This window comes from Patiria miniata, unplaced genomic scaffold, assembly GCF_015706575.1.
Source record: "Patiria miniata isolate m_02_andy unplaced genomic scaffold, ASM1570657v1 HiC_scaffold_10, whole genome shotgun sequence".
NCBI lineage: Eukaryota > Metazoa > Echinodermata > Asteroidea > Valvatida > Asterinidae > Patiria > Patiria miniata.
The window spans coordinates 8,807,753-8,830,810 of NW_024037048.1; the positions used below are offsets into that span (position 1 = coordinate 8,807,753).

The window sequence follows — 23,058 nt, forward strand, 5'->3', positions numbered from 1 at the left end:
TTGGTTAGACTAGTTCCCTGACCTTACAATTCCCTGACGTCTATAAATTGCTCCGTTTCACCTTAAGTGGGGTCAGGGAACCAGACTACAGGAACATGATTGTTTTTCTTGGTTTTTCCAGCATCTACGAACACAAAACTTCAAACAAGTTAGTGTAACAATATTTGCCGTAAAATACTAACCCTCAAATCCATCCATTTCTGAAAATTACAGAAAAAGCAAGTGTTGTATATTCTCTGTAACCTAGGAGTGGATGACCTTTGATTGGCTTGTGATTGACTTATGATGACTTGTGATGACTTGTAATTGACTTGTGATGACTTGTGATTGCCTTTGACTACATCACTGAACACAGTCAGTGACATCTTCAACATATCTTCACAAATCAGACTCAAAATCTTACCAAAGAAAAAAATAATATAGGTGAAAACTTAGTCCCCACTTTAACGCCAAGCTAAATGCGACATTATCGTTCACTTTGGCGGAGAGTCATAAACACATTGGTTATTGCATTAAGAGGGGTTGAGCTCTTCAGTCTTGTGTACCTACCCATATTTTATAGGGAGTTTATAGGGGACAAGTGTCAATGTATTTTACATGTTGTAAATGTCATGCCAACAATGCTTCAGTTTGATTTGTGCTTCCTCTTGACTTGCGAAAATGTCCCACAATGCACTGGGTTTACCCTACAGAATATGGTATGATTGCATTGTCAAGTACTCGCTAAGAAAATACTCGTTACACAAAAAAACACAAAGTAACGCCTTGTTGTATATTGCATTCAATGTTTGCAGTGTTGCGAAATATATCTTCAAGATAATCTGTTGCAATACAGGGTGGATAAAAAAAAACCGAAACCGAGATATTATTGCTAATTGGAACAGAAGTAGGGCACATGTGAATCAAAGGGAGATATCCTCTGTTAGGGTTGAATCTCCTCTTTAAAATGACACCCTGATCATGTCGTTACATTCACGGTTGACTGAGCAGTGACCGATTTTATGCAAGGGTCTATTTAGAGAATTGCGGCACTTTTCAATTGTGCTTTTGTGTTGTAATTTGTCACAGAGTGAAAGGCTATGGTGGCCAATCAAGGCAGGTGGGGGAAAAAGAGATTTCACCATGAAAAGTGGCGCAATCCTCTATTAAAATAGACCCTTTCATTAAAATTGGTCACTGCTCAGTCAACCGTGAATGTAATGACATGATCAGGGTGTCATTTTAAAGAGGTGATTCAACCCTAACAGAGGATATCTCCCTTCGATTCACATGTGCCCTACTTCTGTTCCAATTAGCAATAATATCTCAGTTTCGTTTTTTTTTATCCACCCTGTATATTCAAATGCAGGCTTCCAAGAATTCCTACTTTTCGCTTTTTTTTTTACCTGGCTCCTAATTTTTCCTACTGTTTTCTAGAAATTCCTACTTTTTCGTACTGTTTTGTCCAAAAACTCTGATAACTCCGAGTACTGCAACTGTACTTCCAAAAGCTTAGGTCAAGTTCACGCAAGAACTATTGTTGACCATTGATTAACCATAGTTCGACTAAAGTTAGCCCGAACTCTGTCTAGTCGACGATGGTTGACTATGCTAGCTGACTATTTGGAACCAACCTACTGGGGCTGGTTGCATCGCTGGTAACCAATAGCCGCGCGCATTCATAACACTAGCAGAGAGCCAGGATCCAGAAGTTTTGCGAAGACATTTTGACCAGCGTTTGACTAGAGACGTTCGCACGTTGTTATCAGTGCGCAGGCGTAAGGTACGTCACAAATCAACCACTAGTCGACTAATGGTCCTTGCCCGAACTTGGCCATAAGTGTTGTGAGTACAGAACATGCCAAATGAGGCTTAGATGCTGTGGACATGGGTATCAACGAAGTTACTCCCGAAAGCCCGCAAAAGTCCTACTTGTATCCTGATTTTGTCCTCAAAAGTCCTACTTTTGTCCTGTTTGTTGTTGAAAACTTTGATTCTGCTGTTCTACTTATTCACCTGGATCTGCTTAAAAGCCTGTATATGATTGAAAAACAATGCCACGTCTCATTTTGAATATAATCATGCTTCTATAATTAGTTCATGAATTACTAAAAATCAGCATTACTTATTTTTGTAATGTAATTAACAGTTTCATGACATTGTTTCCTACATTAATTGCATTCAAATTACAAAAGCTAAACGCAAGAAAATAGTTGAAAAATTTGTTGAAAAAGCTCTTTTGAAAATCATGCCTATTTTTTGTTGTCTGTATATTTCAGTGTTATTCAATATCTTTGTCAAATTGCTCCTTGAAAATTACATATTTTCTTTTATAGTAGACATATATATATGTATAACAATGTGTATAATTCAATAGACATTGCTTATTTTACGATTGTCAGCTGATTTAAAATAGAACGACAAAACAAGAGAATGTAGTGATATTTTTTTCTGCTTTGAAATAACTAAAACAAAATATACATGTAGTTGAAAAACAGTACAGTGACAATCAATGGATCTATAGAATTTACTCTAACAAAATTGTTAGAACAAAATTTTGGTAATTGGGAACTAATTTACAATGGTCTGAAACTTAAAATACTCAAAGGTACTCTCAGCCTATTTGCCACGTTTTCCGTCAGATTTTACGAAAACATGAAACGGCAAGAGTCGGTAAATTTGTATGTATTTTTGTAAGCAGTTTGAAAAAAAGTTTGACTAATTTTTTAAGGTCGTTCATCTCTTATTCAAATTTGATGAAACAAAATTGCCAATATTTGTGTAGATAGAAATTGTGATTAAAATTTCAATCTAAAATATTAAGGTTTGGTACTATTCATAATAAAGTGTTTCACGGAAATATGCGTCATTTTGCCGACGGGGCAATTTTATACGCGGTGCTGTGCACGTATCGTTAGAGGAAAACTTTGGCGCTTTCCTAGTCATCATGCGGTCATTCCAAAATGCGCCCGCGTCTAGCAACGCGTGTTCTTTTTGCCCCGTGAACAAGATGGCGCATATTACCGTGAAACACCTTATTGTTTTGTTTTTGCTGCTGAGTTGAGTTAAAACCCATGAGATACAAGGAGAAGATGATTTGGGGAATACTAGAAAGGATAGATTATGGGGTGCTCCGTAAATTTATTCAAATAAGGATATTTTGTAGCAGTGAGGCTTTTATGAAGACGTTCTAACTTGCGCTGGCCTGGGTTTTTGTAGCGGCTTGGTACAAATAAAAAAAAGATGCTCTTCAAATCTGATAAAAATACTGATTTTGGACTTAAATACATCATGTGACTTCTAAAATTATAATTGGGTTTAAATTTCAATTTGATTATTTTTGTTCTGAAACTGGATTTCTTTTAACCTTAACTCCCTAGCGTCTTTTACTAGGAACTGGACCAAGTCTATCAAAATCCATCAATCACTGTGCTTCCAATACAAAACTGTACATGACATAATGGAATCCACCACTGACGCACTGGTTGACATTCATGGACTTGCTACACATGGCTTTTATCACAATAGCAGTACAGGAAGCTAGGCAAAATCAAACGGATACCCCTAGTACTGCTTCAGGCCATTAGGCCCAAGTCCATCAAACTCCTGTATATAGTCACGCCAGGCCTGCAGGACCAAGTCCCACAAAATCCACCAAAATGGGTGGGATGGATTTTGATGGAGTTGGGGTGGTTAGGATTAATGGTTGTACTGAAGCAATCTATGACTTTTCTGCCAAAAATTAAGATTTTTTTTCCTGTAAGAAAACAGACTTCTTAAATTATGTTTCAAGATCTATTCTACTAACTACTATGCAAAAAAAAACATAGCTTATAAAGGACATTGTAGAAATTGGTGGCTTATATATTTTGCATACGCTGTAGAATTTTTTGTAAAATGTGTGAATCGTTTGTAGATTAATTCTGGTTGTGTCGGTTGATCACTTTGTAATTATTTAAATTTATTCAAATATATAAACTCAGTTGTCTATAGTGTTTTCAGATCATCACTTGTATATTATTTTTTTTCCACGAAAAACATGTATTATTTTGTTCAATCACATAATTTAGTTTCCTTGATTTTTTTGTCCCTATTGGTTAATTATTAAAATTCATATTTTTCAAAACTAAAGCATTAAGGTTTTACAACCAAATGTATTGGACTTTTTTATTTTTAGTTTTAACTTGCCATTTACAAGAAGTTGTGGACAACTGACACAAAAATAATACAACACCTACTTGAATGAATGGTTTATTTTTGACTTGCCAGAAAATAGATTTTCAGAAACTTTTCAAATCTTTCAAAAGCTATTCTCTTTATAACATGGTGTTTTCCTCAATGGTTTGATTAAGTTTTCATCATTTAATTGTCTGAATTGTACAGATTGTCTGTGAAGTGACATTTTTTTCCTTTTTATATGAGGTTGATGTAAAATAAGTGAATAAGTATTTTAATGTGTTCATGGTACAGCAAGGATAGTTCTTTTATACTGATGAAAACCGATTTGAATAAAACGTGTAAATATTTCAATACAGCGAAGGACGTCTGTATTTTTAGTTGTTACCGTGGAAACGGACTCATTTAACCAAATGGAAAGTAAACAAGCGCGAGTGCACAATAAACGCTGGCACGGTTCTGCAATGTCTCACTTCATATGCAAAAATAGACGCGCATGCGCATCGATCGAAACAAAGTCGGTCTTCTGAAAACTTTCGGCAAGAGTGCATTTATATGACCATGGCATGGCATTTGATCGATTTTTGGTCAAATATTTTTGGTCAATTTTCGTGGACAGACAGACAGACAGACTGACCAACCACCAAGTGACATGTGGAAGCTACTGTTATAGCTTAAAAATTGCAAATTTAGTACAAAAACAGCCATCACTATATAGTACTCTTGGACCGATGTCTTAACCGTTCAAGATTTGACTAAAAATGCCTGTTTTGAAAGGACAGGCTTGCAAGAAATTGAACAAGGAATCTGTCCATTTCTGTAACTTGTAAGCAAATTTGGATCTATGTGTCCAATAAAAACCAAAAAGTACTGGGACTGACACAGACTCAATATAGTGTTTATAATTTTATGGCTCTTAAACTTTTAACAAAATGAAGTTGTCAGCATTCAGGTTGTAATCCTAGTCTTTATCTGGTTGACATTCAAACCCAAGCAGTGCCGAACCCTCGACAATCATATAACATATCTAAATGTTTATAGTGCACTTGAATAAAAAAAAAAAAACCATGGCTACCCAGGATATGTGCAGCTTGTTTGATTGTGCTACACTAAATCCCACGGGGTAAATTTCATGTCCAATAAACTTTAGGGGAAAGTCCAGATTTTATTTCTAGACTTCCAGGAAACTGGTTCAGCCTCGAGTGCGATCACATGACAATAAAACAAATGCTTTTGTTCCTGCATCTTCTGATTTTATTGTCAATTCTGCACTCATGCGTCAATAAAAATATGCAGAACTCAAAAAGTGTTATTTTTTTGTTCAAGGACAGACAACAAAACAGTGTTCAATGATCTGATGTTTATTTTTACACTGTCAACTCTACACATGTGAATATTTACTTGTCCAAGGTTCACTAAGCAGAGGGCAGGGGCCCTGAATGTTTGCGTGACTTGAAAGATTTTGTTGTGAAACTCAAAGAATGATATATTTCCTTGGGAACTGATGTGCTGGAAAGACTGGACCGACAAGCAGATTTGTTCAAAATGTAAGTACATGTACCTATTTATTTTGTTTTACATAACTAAAGACAATGGTATGATATTAAACGGAATGTACAACATTTGCTTTTGCTGCAATTTTCAGAAATAATTGCATTTGGAGGATTAGGCCAAAAAAAAAGTCTCCGGTTTCTGGTATGGAGCTTGCCCAAAAAGAGGTGCGGCGACGCGGCTTTTTAAAATATTTTTACCTGCTTTTTTTTGCTTCAAATGTCGGCTGATGACTGCAAATGGTGCCCAACTAAAGTGAGTCTGGCAGAGAGGCCACATGAAGCTTATTCTCGATCATAACCCCATCTAAAAACACGTTAAAACTATGTAGCAGCAGGATTCCAGTCAAACCAGTAAGTTTGGCGATTTTGAGACATCTTTTATTGAAAAAAAAACCTTTTTCATTTTGCCGACGCACATGGCTACGGCGACGCACGCGCATACCAGAAACCGGAGACTTTTTTTTTTGGCCTTAGTATGTTATAGCAAATATTATTAACATGACTTGTTTCACGTTTTGGGCTTGTAGATGCTGGAAAAACCAGGAAAACCAATCATGTTTTTGTAGTCTGGTTCCCGACCCACAGCAATTTATAGACTTTGGGAATTTTTAAGGGCAGAGAATCAGTCCAGCAGGCTTGAACCCCTTCACAGGTGTGTGATCAATTGCAAAGAAAATGCGGAATAACTAATTATAAAAAAAAGCCAGTTTTCTCCAACACTGGTCAGCTGACCAGCGTTGGAAAAGTACCGTTTTTCTTGAAAATGTCAGCACACCAGGAGCCACGATTTTACAGGATGCTTCGGACTGTCATTCCCCAACAATCCAGTAAGGTATTTCGTGATAATTTGATCATTTCATTTTGTCGTGTTTGCAAATGTTGTATCTTCCCTTTGAAGTAGCCAATTTGACGAACAAGACAATGTCATATTAAAGTAGCCAAGTTGATGAATATGTGATTTGGAATTTAATGCAAACATTTTCATTTCAACAGGGGAGCTATCTATCTTTAGGTAGAATATAGATTCATACCTTGGTATGGTGCTATGGATAAACGTTACAGGGATAAAAATTGTTTGAAACCTGATTTTCAGAAAGCGTCTTTATTAAAATAAGAAATTAGGCTTTACAACATTTTGGACAATTTCAGACCAAACTAAGAATAATTTGTTTCACTTTGTTAAAATTTAATCTTGGGAAACACTAGTTTACACAAATGCACAGGGGAGGGGTCCCCCTCTGTAGAACTTTGCCTGGCCACACCCCTTCCTTATTCATTCAAGATGTACATAAGAGTGTCTTTTCCAATATGTTTTTTTTTTCACTTTTTTTTGGGGGGGGGGTGTGGCCTAGTGGTTAGGGTTTGTGACTCATGATCCGAGGGTCAGGGATTCGAATCCAGCTGCTGGTCATATGTTGTGTCCTTCGGCAAGCCACTTTACCCCACTTGCCTCTCTCCACCCAGGAGTATAAATGGGTACTGGCATTAGCTGGGGAGTAACCTGCAATGGACTGGCATCCGATCCAGGGGGATAGAAATATTCTCAGCCTGCTGGTCATATGTTGTGTCCTTGGGCAAGCCACTTCACCCCACTTGCCCCTCTCCACCCAGGAGTGTAAATGGGTACCGGCATTAGCTGGGGAGTAACCTGTGATGGACTAGCATCCCATCCAGGGGGGATAGACATATCCTCGGTCGTTTCATGCCTAGGAGACCGGAGATAAACGCTGACCTGATGGGCCACATTGGCTTGTGACAGACTTCACCACCACTTTAACTTTTCAAAACAAACTGGCACTTATTTCCTCGTCACATGTGTCAAGTTTTAAAATTTGACTATTTTGGGAGTTTTCTGGATCGGCTGTCTGGCAGTCGTTGGTCTTGGTTTGATTTCGTCAATCTCGGCGTCTGCACTCCAGCTGAGTGTGCTACTGAGCGTAGGCAAGGTGGTATCTGATGTCTCTGAAGTTGGGATAAAATAACAAATGAAGTACGTCAGTCGGTCAATAAAAGTAGTATTTCGTTGTGTTTGCACAACAAGGTTGTATCTCCTAAAATGGCGTGTCATGTCATGTACATGAAACATAGTTAATTCGGACACAACCTTACATGCTATGTCTTACGTTTCTGCGCATCAAGACCGTGAGGGCAGTGTTGATTCCGATGCTCTACGGACCCACAATGCTTGCAACTTCCTCCTAGCGGGTAGAGGCCGCGTGGGTTATCAGGGCAGCTGTTGGATAAATGACCCGTCTCTTGGCAGATGAAGCACTTTGCGAACGGAAAATCACCTGCCGAAAAGAAATGTATTACTTTTATTGTTTATAATACTCATGTGCATCACATGTGCATCATGTGCATCACATGTGCGTCACATGTGCGTCACATGTGCATCACATGTGCATCACATGTGCATCACATGTGCATCACATGTGCATCACATGTGATGCACATGTGATGCATCACATGTGATCCATCACATGTCACTCACATGTCACTCACATGTCACTCACATGTCACTCACATGTCACTCACATGTCACTCACATGTCCTCACATGTCCATCACATGTCCATCACAAGTCATCACATGTCCATCACAAGTCATCACATGTCCATCACAAGTCCTCACATATCCATCACAAGTCATCACATGTCCATCACAAGTCATCACATGTCCGTCACATGTCCATCACAAGATATTACAGCAAGTTGAGTCTTTTGACTTACCCTTGGAGGGATCCACTTTGGCTGTACATTTGCTAGCTTCGTGCTCAGTGGAACCGCATCGGAAACAAATTCCTGTGCCTTGCTCTTCATCAAGTAACATCTTGGGGCAATCAGCAACGCCATGGCCAGCCTCACGACAATGATAACACACCTATCAATTGATAAGAATAATAATCAGCAATAATCAGGTATTGATGATAAACAATAAACAAGTATTAATTCAGCAGCATAGGTTCATAAATTCATTTGAAAATATTTGAAAACATTGCTTCATCGGAAGAAAAGTTTGACTATGAATAAATTACCATCTTATTGGATTTTTTCTTGATCCGTTTCAATCGCCGTTCTTCTCTTCGTTTATCTTTCTTTTTGTCCGTTTCAAGTTTTCGCTCAGTTTCCTCAGCAGATTTGGCGTCACTCCAAGAGGTTAGTCTCTCACTCAAGCTTGAATGGAGACTACCAGTTCCTTCCTGTTGAAGTTCATCACCCTTGCTTTTTTGAGGTTTCTTTAAGATGCTCTTGTGTTCGTCCAAAGAAATCCCTTTGTCTCTCAGCTTCGACTTCTGCTTCCTTCTCTTTGAAGTCTTAACGGATGTTTGATCTTTCCCTTTGGGTGTGTCGTCTCCGTTATCTTTAGTCTTCTGCTGTTGATGATTTGCATCTTCAGTTTTAAGATCGCTCCAAGATGAAGCTTCATGAGGCCTTTTCCTGTTCCCTTTATTTCCTCGGGCGTAGCGCGTCATTGTGCAGTTTACTCTTTACAACCAAGTCATCTACATTAACGACAGGCGTATTCAAGCTTCTCTTGAAGTAAATCTGGAAAATCCTTCGATGGTGAATCTGGGGCACTGCAATATGGTTGTCCTGTCTGAAAATATATTTAAAAAAAGACAATAGCTGTAAAATATACTGAATTTTAACTAACCTTCTTAAGAAATGTGTACAGGTATTACACCCGAATTGTGGCATCTGTTTCAAATGTTGCTCATCCATAGTTGGGTAGTCTCAACGACATGTTCAGTTTGGCTATTGTTTTATGCCCAACCGTATGGCCAAACAAATTAGAGGAGTTAGTGTTGCTGTATCCGATAGGATATTTTGCAGACTTAACCAATGGAGATGAGAAACTATTGTTAGGATGATCAGACTAGTATGGTCATGATGGTGGATCGTAGAGGAATGGCTGGATGGAGCAACAACAGTCGGGGCAGTAAACACAGTGATTCGTAGTCACGACAATGGATTAGCAAATAAAAAAAACAAACAAACATGCACAACAAACATGACAAAAGCAAAGCACCGTCAAAATAGACAGGTCTGTGATACGTACGAGTAGACCCTTTGTAGTTTGTAATTTTATTGTCAGTGATCGATTATAAATAAAAAAAAATCCATTGTGAGGGCGCTCTTTACTCAAGCAATATACCATGTATACATTATGAACAAAAATCTGTCCCTCAGCTCTGGTTCAATCATTTTCAGTTCATCAAATCATACTACAGGCCTTAATCAATCTTAAAACTGAGGTAAAACACATCGTGATAACCTTTATTTGTAAATGTGATAAAGAAGTCACTATTCACTTACAAATAAACCTACTGCCTTTCAGTTTCATCGTGCAGTCATGCTCATGTTGATGCGTGTGTAAAACGCCACAAGTTAAGTTGCTCAACCGGTTCATCACGATGGACGCAGATTGTGGCACGTGTTTACATCATAGCGCTGTCACGCCCCAACTATCGCATCGGTCCCAACTATAGTTGGGCCTGTCCCAACTATAGTTGGGCCTGTCCCAACTGTAGTTCCATAGTTGGGCTGGCCCAACTATAGTTGGGCCTGTCCCAACTATAGTTGGGACGGTCCCAACTGTAAGTTCCATTGTTGGGCTGGCCCATCTATAGTTGGGCCACTCCGATCTTTTTATTTTGCGGTGTCCCAACTATAGTTTACATTGATGTACGATTATAAAACATTCCCTACAGCTCTGCTTACATGTCCGACTTGGGACCTTTGACATTAGCTATGGGTGGGGCCCATCTATAGTTGGCCGGCCATGGCAATCTTTGAATTTTGCAAAATGTTGCTGGATAATAAAACCCAGCAGCTGGACAACTCGTCCAACTAGGCAGTACCACGTGACCGGCCAGCCTTGCGGCATGCATGCACGACGAATACACGGTGCCAGCGCCGCGGAACATTTAATCCAACAAGATCTGCCAAGCATGAAGCATCCGGCACAACTCCAGTCCTAACTATAGTTGGGCCGACCCAACTGCCGCACTATAGTTGGGACAGTCCCAACTATAGTTGGGACCGATGCGATAGTTGGGGCGTGACAGCGCCCTCTATATTGAAGTTCAAGCTTCCGGGTTTTCTGAGAAGCGCCCTCTCTTGACGCTCTCTAAAGTTCAAGCTTCCGGTTTTTCTGAGAAGCGCCCTCTCTTGACGCTAGGAATGTAAACTAGTAAAAGTAAAGACGACGATTTTACGAAGCGAAGTTCCCCTCCCATCCCGAAAAGTTCCCCGAAAGTCATGTTTGCGAGTTTTAAATAATCGTCAAACTTCTAAGATAAGGGATTAGGTGATCTGGGATGTGAATATCAACAATTGGCCGTATCAACTACAGTTTAAGTGGTAAGTTACACCTCATTTAGTTAGCCCCGACCAGCTCAGTCATTGTCAGTCATGTGTCGGTTCACATTGACATGGTTCGTGAACTTGTCAACATTGAACATGTTGACAAAGCTCAAAGTTTGTTGGATATCATTTTCCCCAAAACCCATTTTGATTACTTGGTAAACTAAGCCCCATATTTATCAAGCAGTATTACTACAGTGTCCAAACTATACTTGGTCAGGTTTTCACACCGAGATTGTGGGGCATGATGAAAGTATTCAAAGAGTTTAAATTTCATTAGCCCCATAAATGTGGCCTATTTACTGGACTGCCTCCGTAAACATAGGCCACACATCCACATGTACAAAAACATGTCGCACTTTGCCAAATTTTGATTTTCACATTTAGGCTTAGTTTGTAGGTTTTTTTTGCTTTAGAAGCATACTCACCCTCTTTATAGGCTAATCAGAAAGTGCTGCCTTTTTCAGATGTCTATTTTCGTGAAATTTCCAGATTCATTTGCACACGTTTGCGTATCAAAGTTTCAACATGAAATTTCACAAAAATTAGACATCTGAAAAAGGCAGCACTTTCTGATTAGCCTATAAAGAGGGTGAGTATGCTTCTAATTTCTAAAGCAAAAAAACCCTACAAACTAAGCCTAAATGTGAAAATCAAAATTTGGCAAAGTGCGACACGTTTTTGTACATAAGTATGTGGATGTGTGGCCTATATGTTTACGGAGGTGTCCAGTAAATTGGCCACATTTATGGGGCTAAAATTTCATAGGCCTAGGTTATTTTATTTGGAAAGATTCCCATATCTGGCCATCACTTGTCACCCTATGCACAAACCCTATGAGACTGGTCTGAAAATCTCTAAGTGTTTTCTCGGTAAATAATTCAAAATTTTCCCTGCTAATTTTGACATTTTAGGACATTATTATCACTTTCTGATGGCTGATACTAGGTCACTAAACAGAAAAATTAGTGATGGCCAGATATGGGAATCTTTCCTTTTATTTGTGAGTTTGTTTTTCGTTTGAAGCAACAAAAGTGCCCAAAATCTAAAGAAGGGTGCTTAACAACTAACCTGATGAAGTTTTAGCTCAGTGAATGCTGTATATTCCGAGAAAAGCAATATTTTAGGATCTCGATTTCAATTCAAAAGTTGCGGAGTCATATTTTGAGTTGCGCCCGAAATCAGCCTCCAGAACATGTTCTCATTCAGCCCATTGCAGCTAAATATCCATTGCCGATTATTGGAACATGTTGAATTTAAATCATGACTTTCGAGGTTAAACTTGATTTTTTTATCTTCATTGGCCTATTTTGAGAAAAAAAATGTGTGCAAAGTCTATGAGATCATGACTTAAGAATAATTTTTAAGCATTTCAAACAAAATTCATTTTCAATTTAAAAATTTAGATGGACTGACGGTTCGACCCAGCCAGGAAGTTTTTTCCACAAGAGATCATGCATGTAGAAACGTCATGCATACATAAAAAAATTCAGACCGTTTGCAATGACTGACCATCACTAAGGTTAAGAGTAGATCATTTGCAGCTATCAAAAAAGTAACTGTCCAAATTATTATTGAAAAGCTTACTTGGTTTAAAGATAGTAATGGTACTAAACTCCCTGTGAAATTATTCCTTCTGGCATGCAGTCATTTTGAAGAAAACAAAATAAAAAAGGTTATTTCCTAAAGATGTGTCAAGTGGCACATTTTTGGAAATTTCCATTGGTTTGTAATTGTGCGAACCCGCGAATGGGTGTGCGCAAGCGTTTACACGACGCACTCGCTCGCGTATGCTGTTATTAGTCGGTTCAGTGCGTGACATCGCGTATCATCAGTCGGCTAAAAGAGTGCCCCAGATGCTGATTTCGGGCGCAATTCAAAATATGACTGGCAACTTTTGAATTGAAATTGATATCCTTGAATATTGTTTTCTCGTAATATACAGCATTCACTGAGCTACATTTGTGTAAAAGTTCATCAGGGTAGTTATAAAGCACCCGTCTTTAGATTTTGAGCACTGCACTTCAAACGAAAATATGTACAAATGACAAGAGATACATGTAGATGTAATCTACATTAAATTGGCTCCAACTTCACCCTTTCGTACTCTCTCAAGACATTTGATTCACTTTTTTGGTTATGGTACCGATACATGGTTGGGCTGCCAGTATAAAAGTGTATTTAAATTGATTTAGTTCAAAATTTGTGACTCTTTTGTAGTGTATTAATAAATACCTTGGAGAGTTGATGGCTTCTGATTGGTCGAGACTGGATCACGTGGGGGTGTATTAATGGTGATAAAGACTGGCTTGGCAAATAAAATGGCCCCTGAACCAGCATTGATCAAGCATCATGTAAGCCAAATGATTGGCCAAATTTACAACAATTCTACGGTAGCTTGTAACAAAACAGCAGTACACATGTGCTCAAGAATCATCGTGCTTGACTTACGCGCATGTACACAACACAGTGTGTTCGGTTGCACGCGCGTAAGGAAGTTTTAAAATGATATGCTTGCACTGCAGTGTGAGGATGTTTACGACGGAAGCGTGGAAAAAGCCGTCGATGGATCTGCGATTTATTTTCTGTAAACACTTCGCCCACGGACATATTTACTTTTTCTAAACCGAGAATCTTTGCAATTCTGGACACAAGGAATATGTTTAAATGAAATTTCAGCTTCCTCCATCAGATAAAAATATGAAAAAAAATTGTCGTATTTGTTTCGGTACGGCAGCAGAAGTGCGTACTCTTGACGTCAGTCATAATGCAATGAAGACGTCCAGCGCAGCCTGGGCCCGCAAGGCCAGTGGCCACTGAACATGAACACAAAACAGTCTGGAAATATCGCCGAAAGAAAAGTTACAAAATTTGAGCATTTTAACTGTTTATTTTGTTAAAAAGGTACCGGCATTTACGAATGGGAATAACAGTGTGAGAATCTGCTCTTCACTGCATGATAATGACTGGGTTGGGCGTTACCACTGTTAAATACCGCTGTTACCTCGACTTCGGTCATTATCACGCAGTGAAGACCGGATCCTCACACTGTTTTTCCCTTATTAAATGCGCATTGCTCGGGATGGTAAAAAGTAAATTTTTCCTATTTTTTTAAAACGTTAACCCTGCTTCTGATCTAGAACTGTCACAAATCATCACAAAATATATTGACTTGCTCTCCCATAGCTTTTGTACAGGCTGGTCAGCAACTACCAGAACCCTAGATGGAATAAACATGATAAACTGTATAAAGTTCTGTCAAAGCCTGTTGAAGCGGTTTGATAGATAGGGTGACCATTAATACTGGTACAGCTTGTGTAGCAGCCATTTTAAAGGACGATGCCTTTGTTTGGCCGGAATGCATTGAGTGAACCTTTTTGTGCCTTCATTGTTACTGAACTAAATCCATCATTGCCAGGCACTCACCAGCGCTGACCCACCGCAGGTATCAAAGTCATGGCATGGTACTCTCATGGCACTCTGGTGGTTTTTGTAAAAACTTGAGTGGTCTTGAAAATTGTCCAAAGCGTTCTCTAACAAAAATTGAGATAATTATGCTCAGTCCCAAATGTATTGGTTGTTTTTGCAACATATTTACAAATACATTGAAAACAACCATCATTGAGGTTGTAGATACCGCTTTCCATATAACAAAACTGCCAAGGTTTACTGAACAAATTATGTGAACTGCCCATGCAAAAGGCTCTAAATGTAGAGTGTTAAAGGGCACTGCGTCCTGAAATCCCCGAAGATTTCATGTTTTGGATTGTTTACTTAGCCTATTTCAAACATCTGGGTTTTCATACCTTGCTAAGTTGAAAGTGACTAGGACAAGAAAATACAAGAGATAATATCTTTTTTGTTTGAGAAAATAACAGGTCTTTTTCTGTGTTATGGACAGACACACTGTAAGGAAAAGGGTGCTTAGGTTTTTTCTATACCTTGCTAAGTTGAAAGTGACGAGGACAAGGAAATACAAGAGATAATTTTTTTTATCTGAGAAAAGAACAGGTCTTTTTTCTGTGTTATGGACAGACACACTGCAAGGAAAAGGGTGCTTAGGACAAATTCAGTTTCTAATGGGCACTTTCATTTGGCATTATCAACCCAAATGTTATGCTTACTTTCTGACTTTATCTAAAATGTCCGTCCTTCGTTACATACCGGTACATGTACGTAACACTTTTAAAAACAACATCAATTTTTTTAAAATGCAAAATCAGTTATATCCTTTGCAGGTGAGGATATTTGTTCAAAGCTTGCAGTGTTTACAGCAAAATTTGAGAGACCAAGATCCTAGTTTTATTAAATCTTTATTTAAAATGTTATTAAATGGTTTGGGGCAGTACAGGCAGTAACAGGCAGGGTGGTTTAGGGCAGTACAGGGAGTAACATGCAGGGTGGTTTGGGGCAGTACATGGAGTAACAGGTAGGGTGGTTTGGGGCAGTACAGGGAGTAACAGGCAGGCTGGTTTGGGGCAGTACAGGGAGTAACAGGCAGGGTGGTTTGGGGCAGTACAGGGAGTAACAGGTAGGGTGGTTTAGGGCAGTACAGGGAGTAACAGGCAGGCTGGTTTGGGGCAGTACAGGGAGTAACAGGCAGGCTGGTTTGGGGCAGTACCGGTACAGGGAGTAGCAAGCAGGGCCGTTTGGGTTAAGTTCCTCAAAACTAAATCATCACATTTTTATAGTGGTGAATTAATGATTGTGTGGTGTAGTTTTGTGGTTTGCATTGTTTCTTTGTTTTGCTGTTATCTTTTTTTAATCGTGTTGTAGTTTACAAGTACTTCCTGATTCTAGAAAACGTAATTGAGACTGAAACTGAACGCAATACATGATACATATGGAAAGTTGAGGACTTTACAGGCCGCACTGCAGAATGGCCTCTATTGTATTCAATGATGGTGCAGAAAATAATGCTTGGCAATCATATTTACCTTAAAAGAAGGGTAGATCGTTTTGTCATGGCATTTTTTTCGTTTTAAGCTACAAAAGTGCTCAAAATTTAAAGAAGGTTGCTTAACAGCTAACCTGATGAAGTTGAATGCTGTATATCATTGTATATTCTAAGAAAAAAATTTTTTTAGGGTCTCGATTTTCAATTCAAAAGTTGCTGAGTCATGTTTTGAATTGCGCCCAATCAGCATCCGGGACATGTTCTCAGTCAGCCAATTATAAAATGAAGTCTGTCACAAGCCAATGTGGCCCATCAGGCCGGCGTTTATCTCCGGTTTCAGTAGCATGAAATGACTGAGAAAATTTGTATTCTCCCTGGATGGGATGCTAGTCCATCGCAGGTTACTCCCCAGCTAATGCTGGAACCATTTATACTCCTGGGTGGAGAGAGGCAAGTGGGATAAAGTGGCTAGCCCAAGGACACAACATATGGCCAGCAGATGAGCCTCTGATCATGAGTCCCAAACACTAACCACTAGGCCACGCTTGACGCATCTTTGGAAATGGCCTTCTTTTACTTTTTTTTTTTCTTCAAAATAACAGCATGCCAGAAGGAATAATTTTACAGGGAGTTAGTGCCATTACTATCTTTAAACCAAGTAAGCTTTTCAACAATAATATCAGTTCCTTTTTGGAATGCTGCAAATGGTCTACTCTGCCTTTAAACAAAAACCCGATGTGCTATCTCTTCCTTTGTGGCCTAATTAATTGAGTTCTTCCTAACAATCTACTTCCTTTGTTCGTCAGCTTCGACCCCTGGAGTCAACACAGAACGGAGAGTGTTTGATAGCAGTGCAGTGATGATTCAGTCATGTCTGCTGTGGTGACGAGGCTGAGATATATGCTGAGTTCTTGAGATGCCGTATGCTGTGTGCCACCAGTAGTAATGGCTACAGACGATGGATTTAGCACAGACATGACTGAAGGTACCTAACAATTATACAGACAACAATGGCTATGCATGGAAAGGGTAGTCAGCATGAGAAGTCACAGCCGAAAAATTATTTAGTGGGTTGGGGTGAAGCACGAGGTCAGTTTTTCTCATTTCAAGTCTTGATGAAATTACTTGCAATTGAAGAAATATTTAAAATCTGTATATCTTAAATTTGTGAGGCCTGGCAAAAGAGGGGACTGGACACAGGCTGTAGTGGAAAAAATGCCCCCAAAAAATGAATTGGGGAGATTTTTTTTATTCTCATTTTGATATTTGTAACCTTTGATATGTGTACTACATGTATTTTGAAGAAAGAGTGTAAAAAAATCATGGAATAAAAGCATTTTTAGCCAGCTAGCTTCGGAGGCCATGTTATCATGCACTGGCTGTTTTTATACACAGGCACAGCTGATGGGTTTAAACGTCAATATTGCCTCGACTTGCCTCCGGGCGATGTCTAAACAGGCTAATCCCTCGTGCCTTTCGTAGACACACACAAAGTCCGTGAAGTCTGTGGAGGCCGACCGTGTGTTGATCTTGAATTGGCCGTTGTGCACGGCCTATTGTTGTACAATTTACGCTCCGTTGCACACCCCAGAGTTTTGAAAAATATGAGGTTTCGGCAAGAAATATCGTACAAATACTGTTGAAATGACTCTTGCGAATCAGTATTTGTGGCGTTTGGCTGTATATCAGAAGTTGGCTGCTATATTTTGCCTTTTTTCGAAAATCAAAATTAATCCGGTAAAAATAATCCCGGCACAGACTGGTTAAAGAGAAACAATTGCATCTTTCATTTTCATGACTATAAAACTCAAATTTAGAGGCTTCTTTCTCAGTGTTTTACTTTTTTGACTTGTCGATAAATACGAAGTTTTTAAACGGTCATAACTTGTCAACGGAATGTCCGATTGAAGTGCAACAAACAGTATTGTAAAGAGCATTTCGTGCTCTTTCCTAATATATTTTGCCTTTTTATTTGTTCTCTGCGCCTTGAGCATCTAATCAAGATGGATTTGGCGCATCATAAATGCTCTTTATCATTATTATTAATAACTGCCAATTCTAATTTCAATCTCTGCCCAGTTCTGTCTCATTTTTGCCAGACCGCCTCACATATACTCTGAAACAATGAAAAAGAAATGAAAAAATAGATTTACTGAAAACAAACTTTAAAACAACATCAATAAAATTCTCAGTCTTTTATACAACCTTTGCTTTTGCTCAATTTTTTTTTTTAGATATGGATGAATTTGGAGGTAAGTATTTTAAAGTGAACATTGTTGCACTGATCTGTGTAAAGTTTTGTATTCTGGAAAACAGATCAGTGCAGATTTGTATGCTGGAAAACCAAGAAAAACATGCTGTTCTTGTAGTCTGGTTCCCTGACCCTACTTTAGATGAAACAGAGCAATTTATGAACGTCTGGGAATTGTAAGGTCAGGGAACCAGACTAGCTGGCTTGCACCCATTCATGGATGTATAACCAATTGCAAACAAAATGCTGACTAACTCAATTTGGTAAATTGGGGGCAGTATTTGAAAAAAGTCAGTTTTTTCCAACGATGGTTGGTCGACCATCATTGGAAATTGGTACTAAAATTACACTTTTCTTGAAAATGACAGCACACCAGGTGCCATGATTTCACAGGATGCTTGAGACTATTATTCTTTTATACTCGGACTCAAACAAGAAACACGCAAAAAACTAATTTTTCTGTTTTGGGACTTACATTGTATGCCACAGCTAATTAACAGTTTATTTCCGGACATCGTAATGGCAATCTGTTTCAGTACTATAATGACGTGGATTATGTACAGTCAAAATGAGTGGGCACACCAGACCAAACACATGTAACACATGGGCACACCAGACCCGAAACATGGGCACACCAGACCCGAAACATGGGCACCCAAAACCCGAAACATGGGCACACCTGACCAGAAACATGGGCGCACCAGACCCGAAACATGGGCACACCAGACCCGAAACATTGGCACACCTGACCCGAAACATGGGCACCCCAAACCCGAAACATGGGCACACCTGACCAGAAACATGGGCACACCAGACCCGAAACATGGTCTCACCAGACCCGAAACATGGGTACACCAGACCCGAAACATGGGCACACCAGACCTGAAACATTGGCACACCTGACCCGAAACATGGGCACACCAGAGCCAAAACATGGGCACACCAGACCCGAAACATGGGCACACCAGACCCGAAACATGGGCACACCAGACCCGAAACATGGGCACACCTGACCCGAAACATGGGCACACCAGACCCAAAGCATGGGCACACCAGACCCGAAATATGGGCACACCAGACCCGAAACATGGGCACACCAGACCCGAAACATGGGCACACCAGACCCAAAACATGGGCACACCAGACCCGAAACATGGGGACACCAGACCCAAAACATGGGCACACCTGACCAGAAACATGGGCACACCAGACCCGAAACATGGGCACACCTGACCCGAAATATGGGCACACCAGACCCGAAACATGGGCACACCAGACCCAAAACATGGGCACACCTGACCCGAAACATGGGCACCCCAAACCCGAAACATGGGCACACCTGACCTGAAACATGGGCACACCAGACCCAAAACATGGGCACACCGGACCCGAAACATGGGCACACCAGGCCCAAAACATGGGCACACCAGACCTGAAACATGGGCACACCAGGCCCAAAACATGGGCACACCAGACCCGAAACATAGGTTCAAAACGTGTTTTTCAACACCGCAAGACAGTTGAAAAACTGCTGAAACATCACCAAGGTAATGCTGTGAAAGCTAGCTGCTTGAATGAAAACTGCTAAACTGCATGGCTCCTACTAGTACATACATGGCTCCGTGCACAAGTATTCCTTCAACGGCCAGAAAAGGAGAGTTGGGCGAGACCTAGACTGGTTCCCGGTCCATCCACTGCGTATTTCAAATGATCCAAAGTTCTTTGGGCGGAGATAAGTCTGGGAGACCATCGCAAGTTAACTTTGAATGTTTTCATGCGCCGATGAGGCCTAACACTCACGTGAAGTCGCTGTGGCTATTGCTTTGGTACATTCAGGAAGTTGTGCGTACTTCGCGCGCGAACCAGTACAGTACAGTACGCGCACGCTGTGAGTCTTGCCCACCGTGCTTTCAAAAGTGGTAAAAACGCGCCCTCTTTAGTTGGCGCACGGAACCCATACCAACATGAAAAAATAATGAATGAGAGTGGAGCTAACTGGGTGGCGGTTTGAAAAATAATCGCAGAGAAATTAATATGCTCTGCAGTCTTTGGATGTCTGTGACAGAGTGGCTCTCGTGCGGTTCCAACAGAGAACACAGCGTCCCCACGCGATGTGGACACTTTTCATTGGCTAAAAGTTTTCTGTGCCTAGTTTGCATACGCGTGACCTTTTGTATTAAATTAGACCATATTTGGAAATGCGTATTGCGTGATACATCACTTTGATGTACAGAGTGAGTAAAAAAAAAATGATACCCAAATGAAAGGATATGAAAGGTCAATCAATGAGCTTTCTTTTAGTACACGAATCCTTCAAATCACTAATGTACTTTTCAAGTTTCGAAACTTTGAATGCAAACGCCGTTTTAAAGTTCTGTCCACGGATCAGCAAAACGTAAACAATTCACGTCCCTATGAGAATTGTTTTCGTTTTGCGGAAAGAACACTTGCTTTGTTTGTGTCATCCATAGGCAGAATCTTAAAACGGTGTTTGTGTTCAAAATTCCGTAACTTAAAAAGTACATGAGTGATTTGAATGATTCTTGTACTAAAAGAAAGCTTATGAATTGGGCTTTCATATCCTAGATTTTGAAAGTGCTACAGGCAAAACTTCATTCAAAAACTGGTCCTGCCATTTATAATGCTGTAAGGTATAGCGCAGTGTGAAGAGTTTGCCTCCTAAGTTATAGTTGAAAGAAAACTTCTGAACTCCTGAGTGTCGTTGCCGCGACTTTGGGGCAGGGAATTCACTGAGTATACAGTAATATCTTTTACCGTACATGTTACGATAAAAGATGTCCAGTATGGTATTTCATAATAATTGGGTAGTTTTCTTTTTTGATGTTTGCAAATGTTGTATATTACCTAACTGCTTGTTGTCCGCATTTCCAGTTCTAGCTGAGGCACTTTTGGACAACCTCAGACAAAAACCAACTTCAGAAGTGGCCCGCTTCCTTCAGACCTTCTCAGAAGATGCCAGGAGGCATCTCTTCCGGTTCACAGAGGGAAATGAGAACCGACACAGCTTTCCGTATCCATTCCTCCAAGTTGCTTGTCAGTATGCGAAAATCGATGCCGTACTGATGTTGCTTTCTTATGGGGCCGACCCTAGCCTTCGCACGGAAAAGGTCAGTTGCAGTCCCTTCCTAACAATACAAACATCGCCCATGACGGTGAATCATACTTCGATCGCGTTGTGAGCACGCGCATTGGCACAGCCGACTACTTGGGGCAAATTCGTTATTGAAAATTATTAATGAGCATTGTCCGTGCAGATGTGCATGTGAATGTGCATTCATTCACTTATATTTTACGATAGTACCTGAGACTTTCAACTTCACCCACAAAATGTTTCATTTTATGAATAAATTCCTAAAAAGTACACCAGTCGAAGAAAGACGAACATAATGCTCGCCAAAATACGGCAATTTTGCAAAAAAGAATGAAAATCCTTTGAGTATGTGCCGAGCAAAATGCCGATAACGCGGTACAGAAGTAACCAATTTCGAAGCATTCAGAAGGAATATGTGGTATTGATTATAGAGAATTGGAAAATGATGTCGTAATATGTCATGTGACCGTTTTTAACCAATGAGAAGCTTGGAAACCGAGGGAACCCCTTATCGATGCATTGGTTTCTATAAAACAGTGAGACGTCACGTAATATGAGGGGGCGCTGTTCGCCAGTTGGCTTATTTGCATAATTTTATGTCCGTGAATTCTGATAGTGATGTTTGATAGTGCCTGACCCTGACTGTTAGGCTAAAGGGCGCCCTCTTGTGTTTATACGCACATTAAATACATGTATTGCCTTTAGGGAATTGTAATTAGTACAACTACAAGTATTAGAGAAAAAATCGTTAGTTTCTTCAAAATCTTAAAAGTTTCTTTCAGATATCATTCAGATGACCATAACTTGAGAATATTTTTTAAAGATATAGTCCATCATTTATAATTTGTGCATTTTGTTCGTTTGAAGCAACAAAAGTGTTCAAAATCTAATGAAGGATACTGAACAACTAACCTGATGAAGTTTCAGCTCAGCTTCAGCCATGTCAGCTGTATATTCCAAGAAAAACAGCATTCTAGGATCTCAATTTTAAATCAAAAGTTGCTGAATCATCTTTTGAATTGGGCCTGAATTCAGCGTCCGAGACGCGTTCCCACTGAGCCGATTGCAGCTATACGCGATGTTGGGCACTGATCCGACGAATTATAGCAACCACGCACGCGTGTGCGTCATGCCAATGCTTGCGCGCGCTTTGCCGAATAACAAAACGAACTACTAAATTTTCCTACGATGCATCTTAAGACGAACCGTTGGAAAGGCCTTCTTTCATTGATTGCTTCAAAATGACAACTTGCCAGAAAGATTAATTTCACAGGGAGTTTAGTCCCCTTACTATCTTTCAACCAAGTATGTTTTTCAACAATAATTACGCCAGTTACTTTTCGTATGGCTGCAAATGATGGACTATAGCTTTAAAAGCCACAAAGCTGCATTTATGGAAGCGGCTATGACCGCTTCTCATAGACCTGCGTATTACTGCTAGTCATAGCCGTGTCATTCAGGTGCAGCCATATATCACTTTCTGTGTCGTTAATTGCAGGAAGGAACAGCACTAGAAGTGGCCAGCAGACATGGCAGACTTGACATGATCAAGAAATTGATCGAGTGGGAACCAAGTAGGTATTTAGTCGTTGGTGCATTGGATTAGCTCACTGGGTCGACTTGGGTTGCCCGTGCCGTTCGGTTAGTTCTGACTTCGTTCTCGGGGCTCACCTGGGTCAGCCACCACAGACCTTCCTCATGGAGCAGAGTCAGTGGTGGAAGTAC

General features: G+C 40.0%; 2 protein-coding genes across 3 annotated transcripts in view; one reads left to right on the forward strand and one right to left on the reverse strand.

The window, feature by feature from the left end:
* Positions 1 to 7,388: 7,388 nt before the first annotated feature.
* Positions 7,389 to 10,152, reverse strand: LOC119737073 (zinc finger CCHC domain-containing protein 9-like). Of its 2 annotated transcripts, none has more exons than XM_038211154.1 (5): positions 10,024 to 10,152; positions 8,742 to 9,304; positions 8,437 to 8,587; positions 7,832 to 7,999; positions 7,389 to 7,670 (listed from the first exon to the last, which is right to left on the reverse strand). In XM_038211154.1, the coding sequence occupies exons 2-5, from the start codon at positions 9,177 to 9,179 to the stop codon at positions 7,534 to 7,536; spliced, it is 894 nt and encodes a 297-aa protein (XP_038067082.1). In that variant the 5' UTR covers positions 9,180 to 9,304; positions 10,024 to 10,152; the 3' UTR covers positions 7,389 to 7,533. The 2 variants fall into 2 exon arrangements, with proteins under 2 accessions (XP_038067082.1, XP_038067089.1); XM_038211161.1 differs by having other exon boundaries at positions 7,544 to 7,670; positions 7,818 to 7,999.
* A 740-nt stretch (positions 10,153 to 10,892) lies between these two features.
* Positions 10,893 to 23,058, forward strand: part of LOC119737081 (leucine-rich repeat serine/threonine-protein kinase 1-like) — a 41,978-nt gene continuing 29,812 nt past the window's right edge. Inside the window, exons 1-4 of the mRNA XM_038211175.1 lie at positions 10,893 to 11,070; positions 16,777 to 16,955; positions 21,114 to 21,349; positions 22,832 to 22,907. Coding sequence (XP_038067103.1) covers positions 16,916 to 16,955; positions 21,114 to 21,349; positions 22,832 to 22,907 — 352 coding nt within the window. The 5' untranslated portion in view covers positions 10,893 to 11,070; positions 16,777 to 16,915. The remainder of the gene's footprint in view (positions 11,071 to 16,776; positions 16,956 to 21,113; positions 21,350 to 22,831; positions 22,908 to 23,058) is intronic.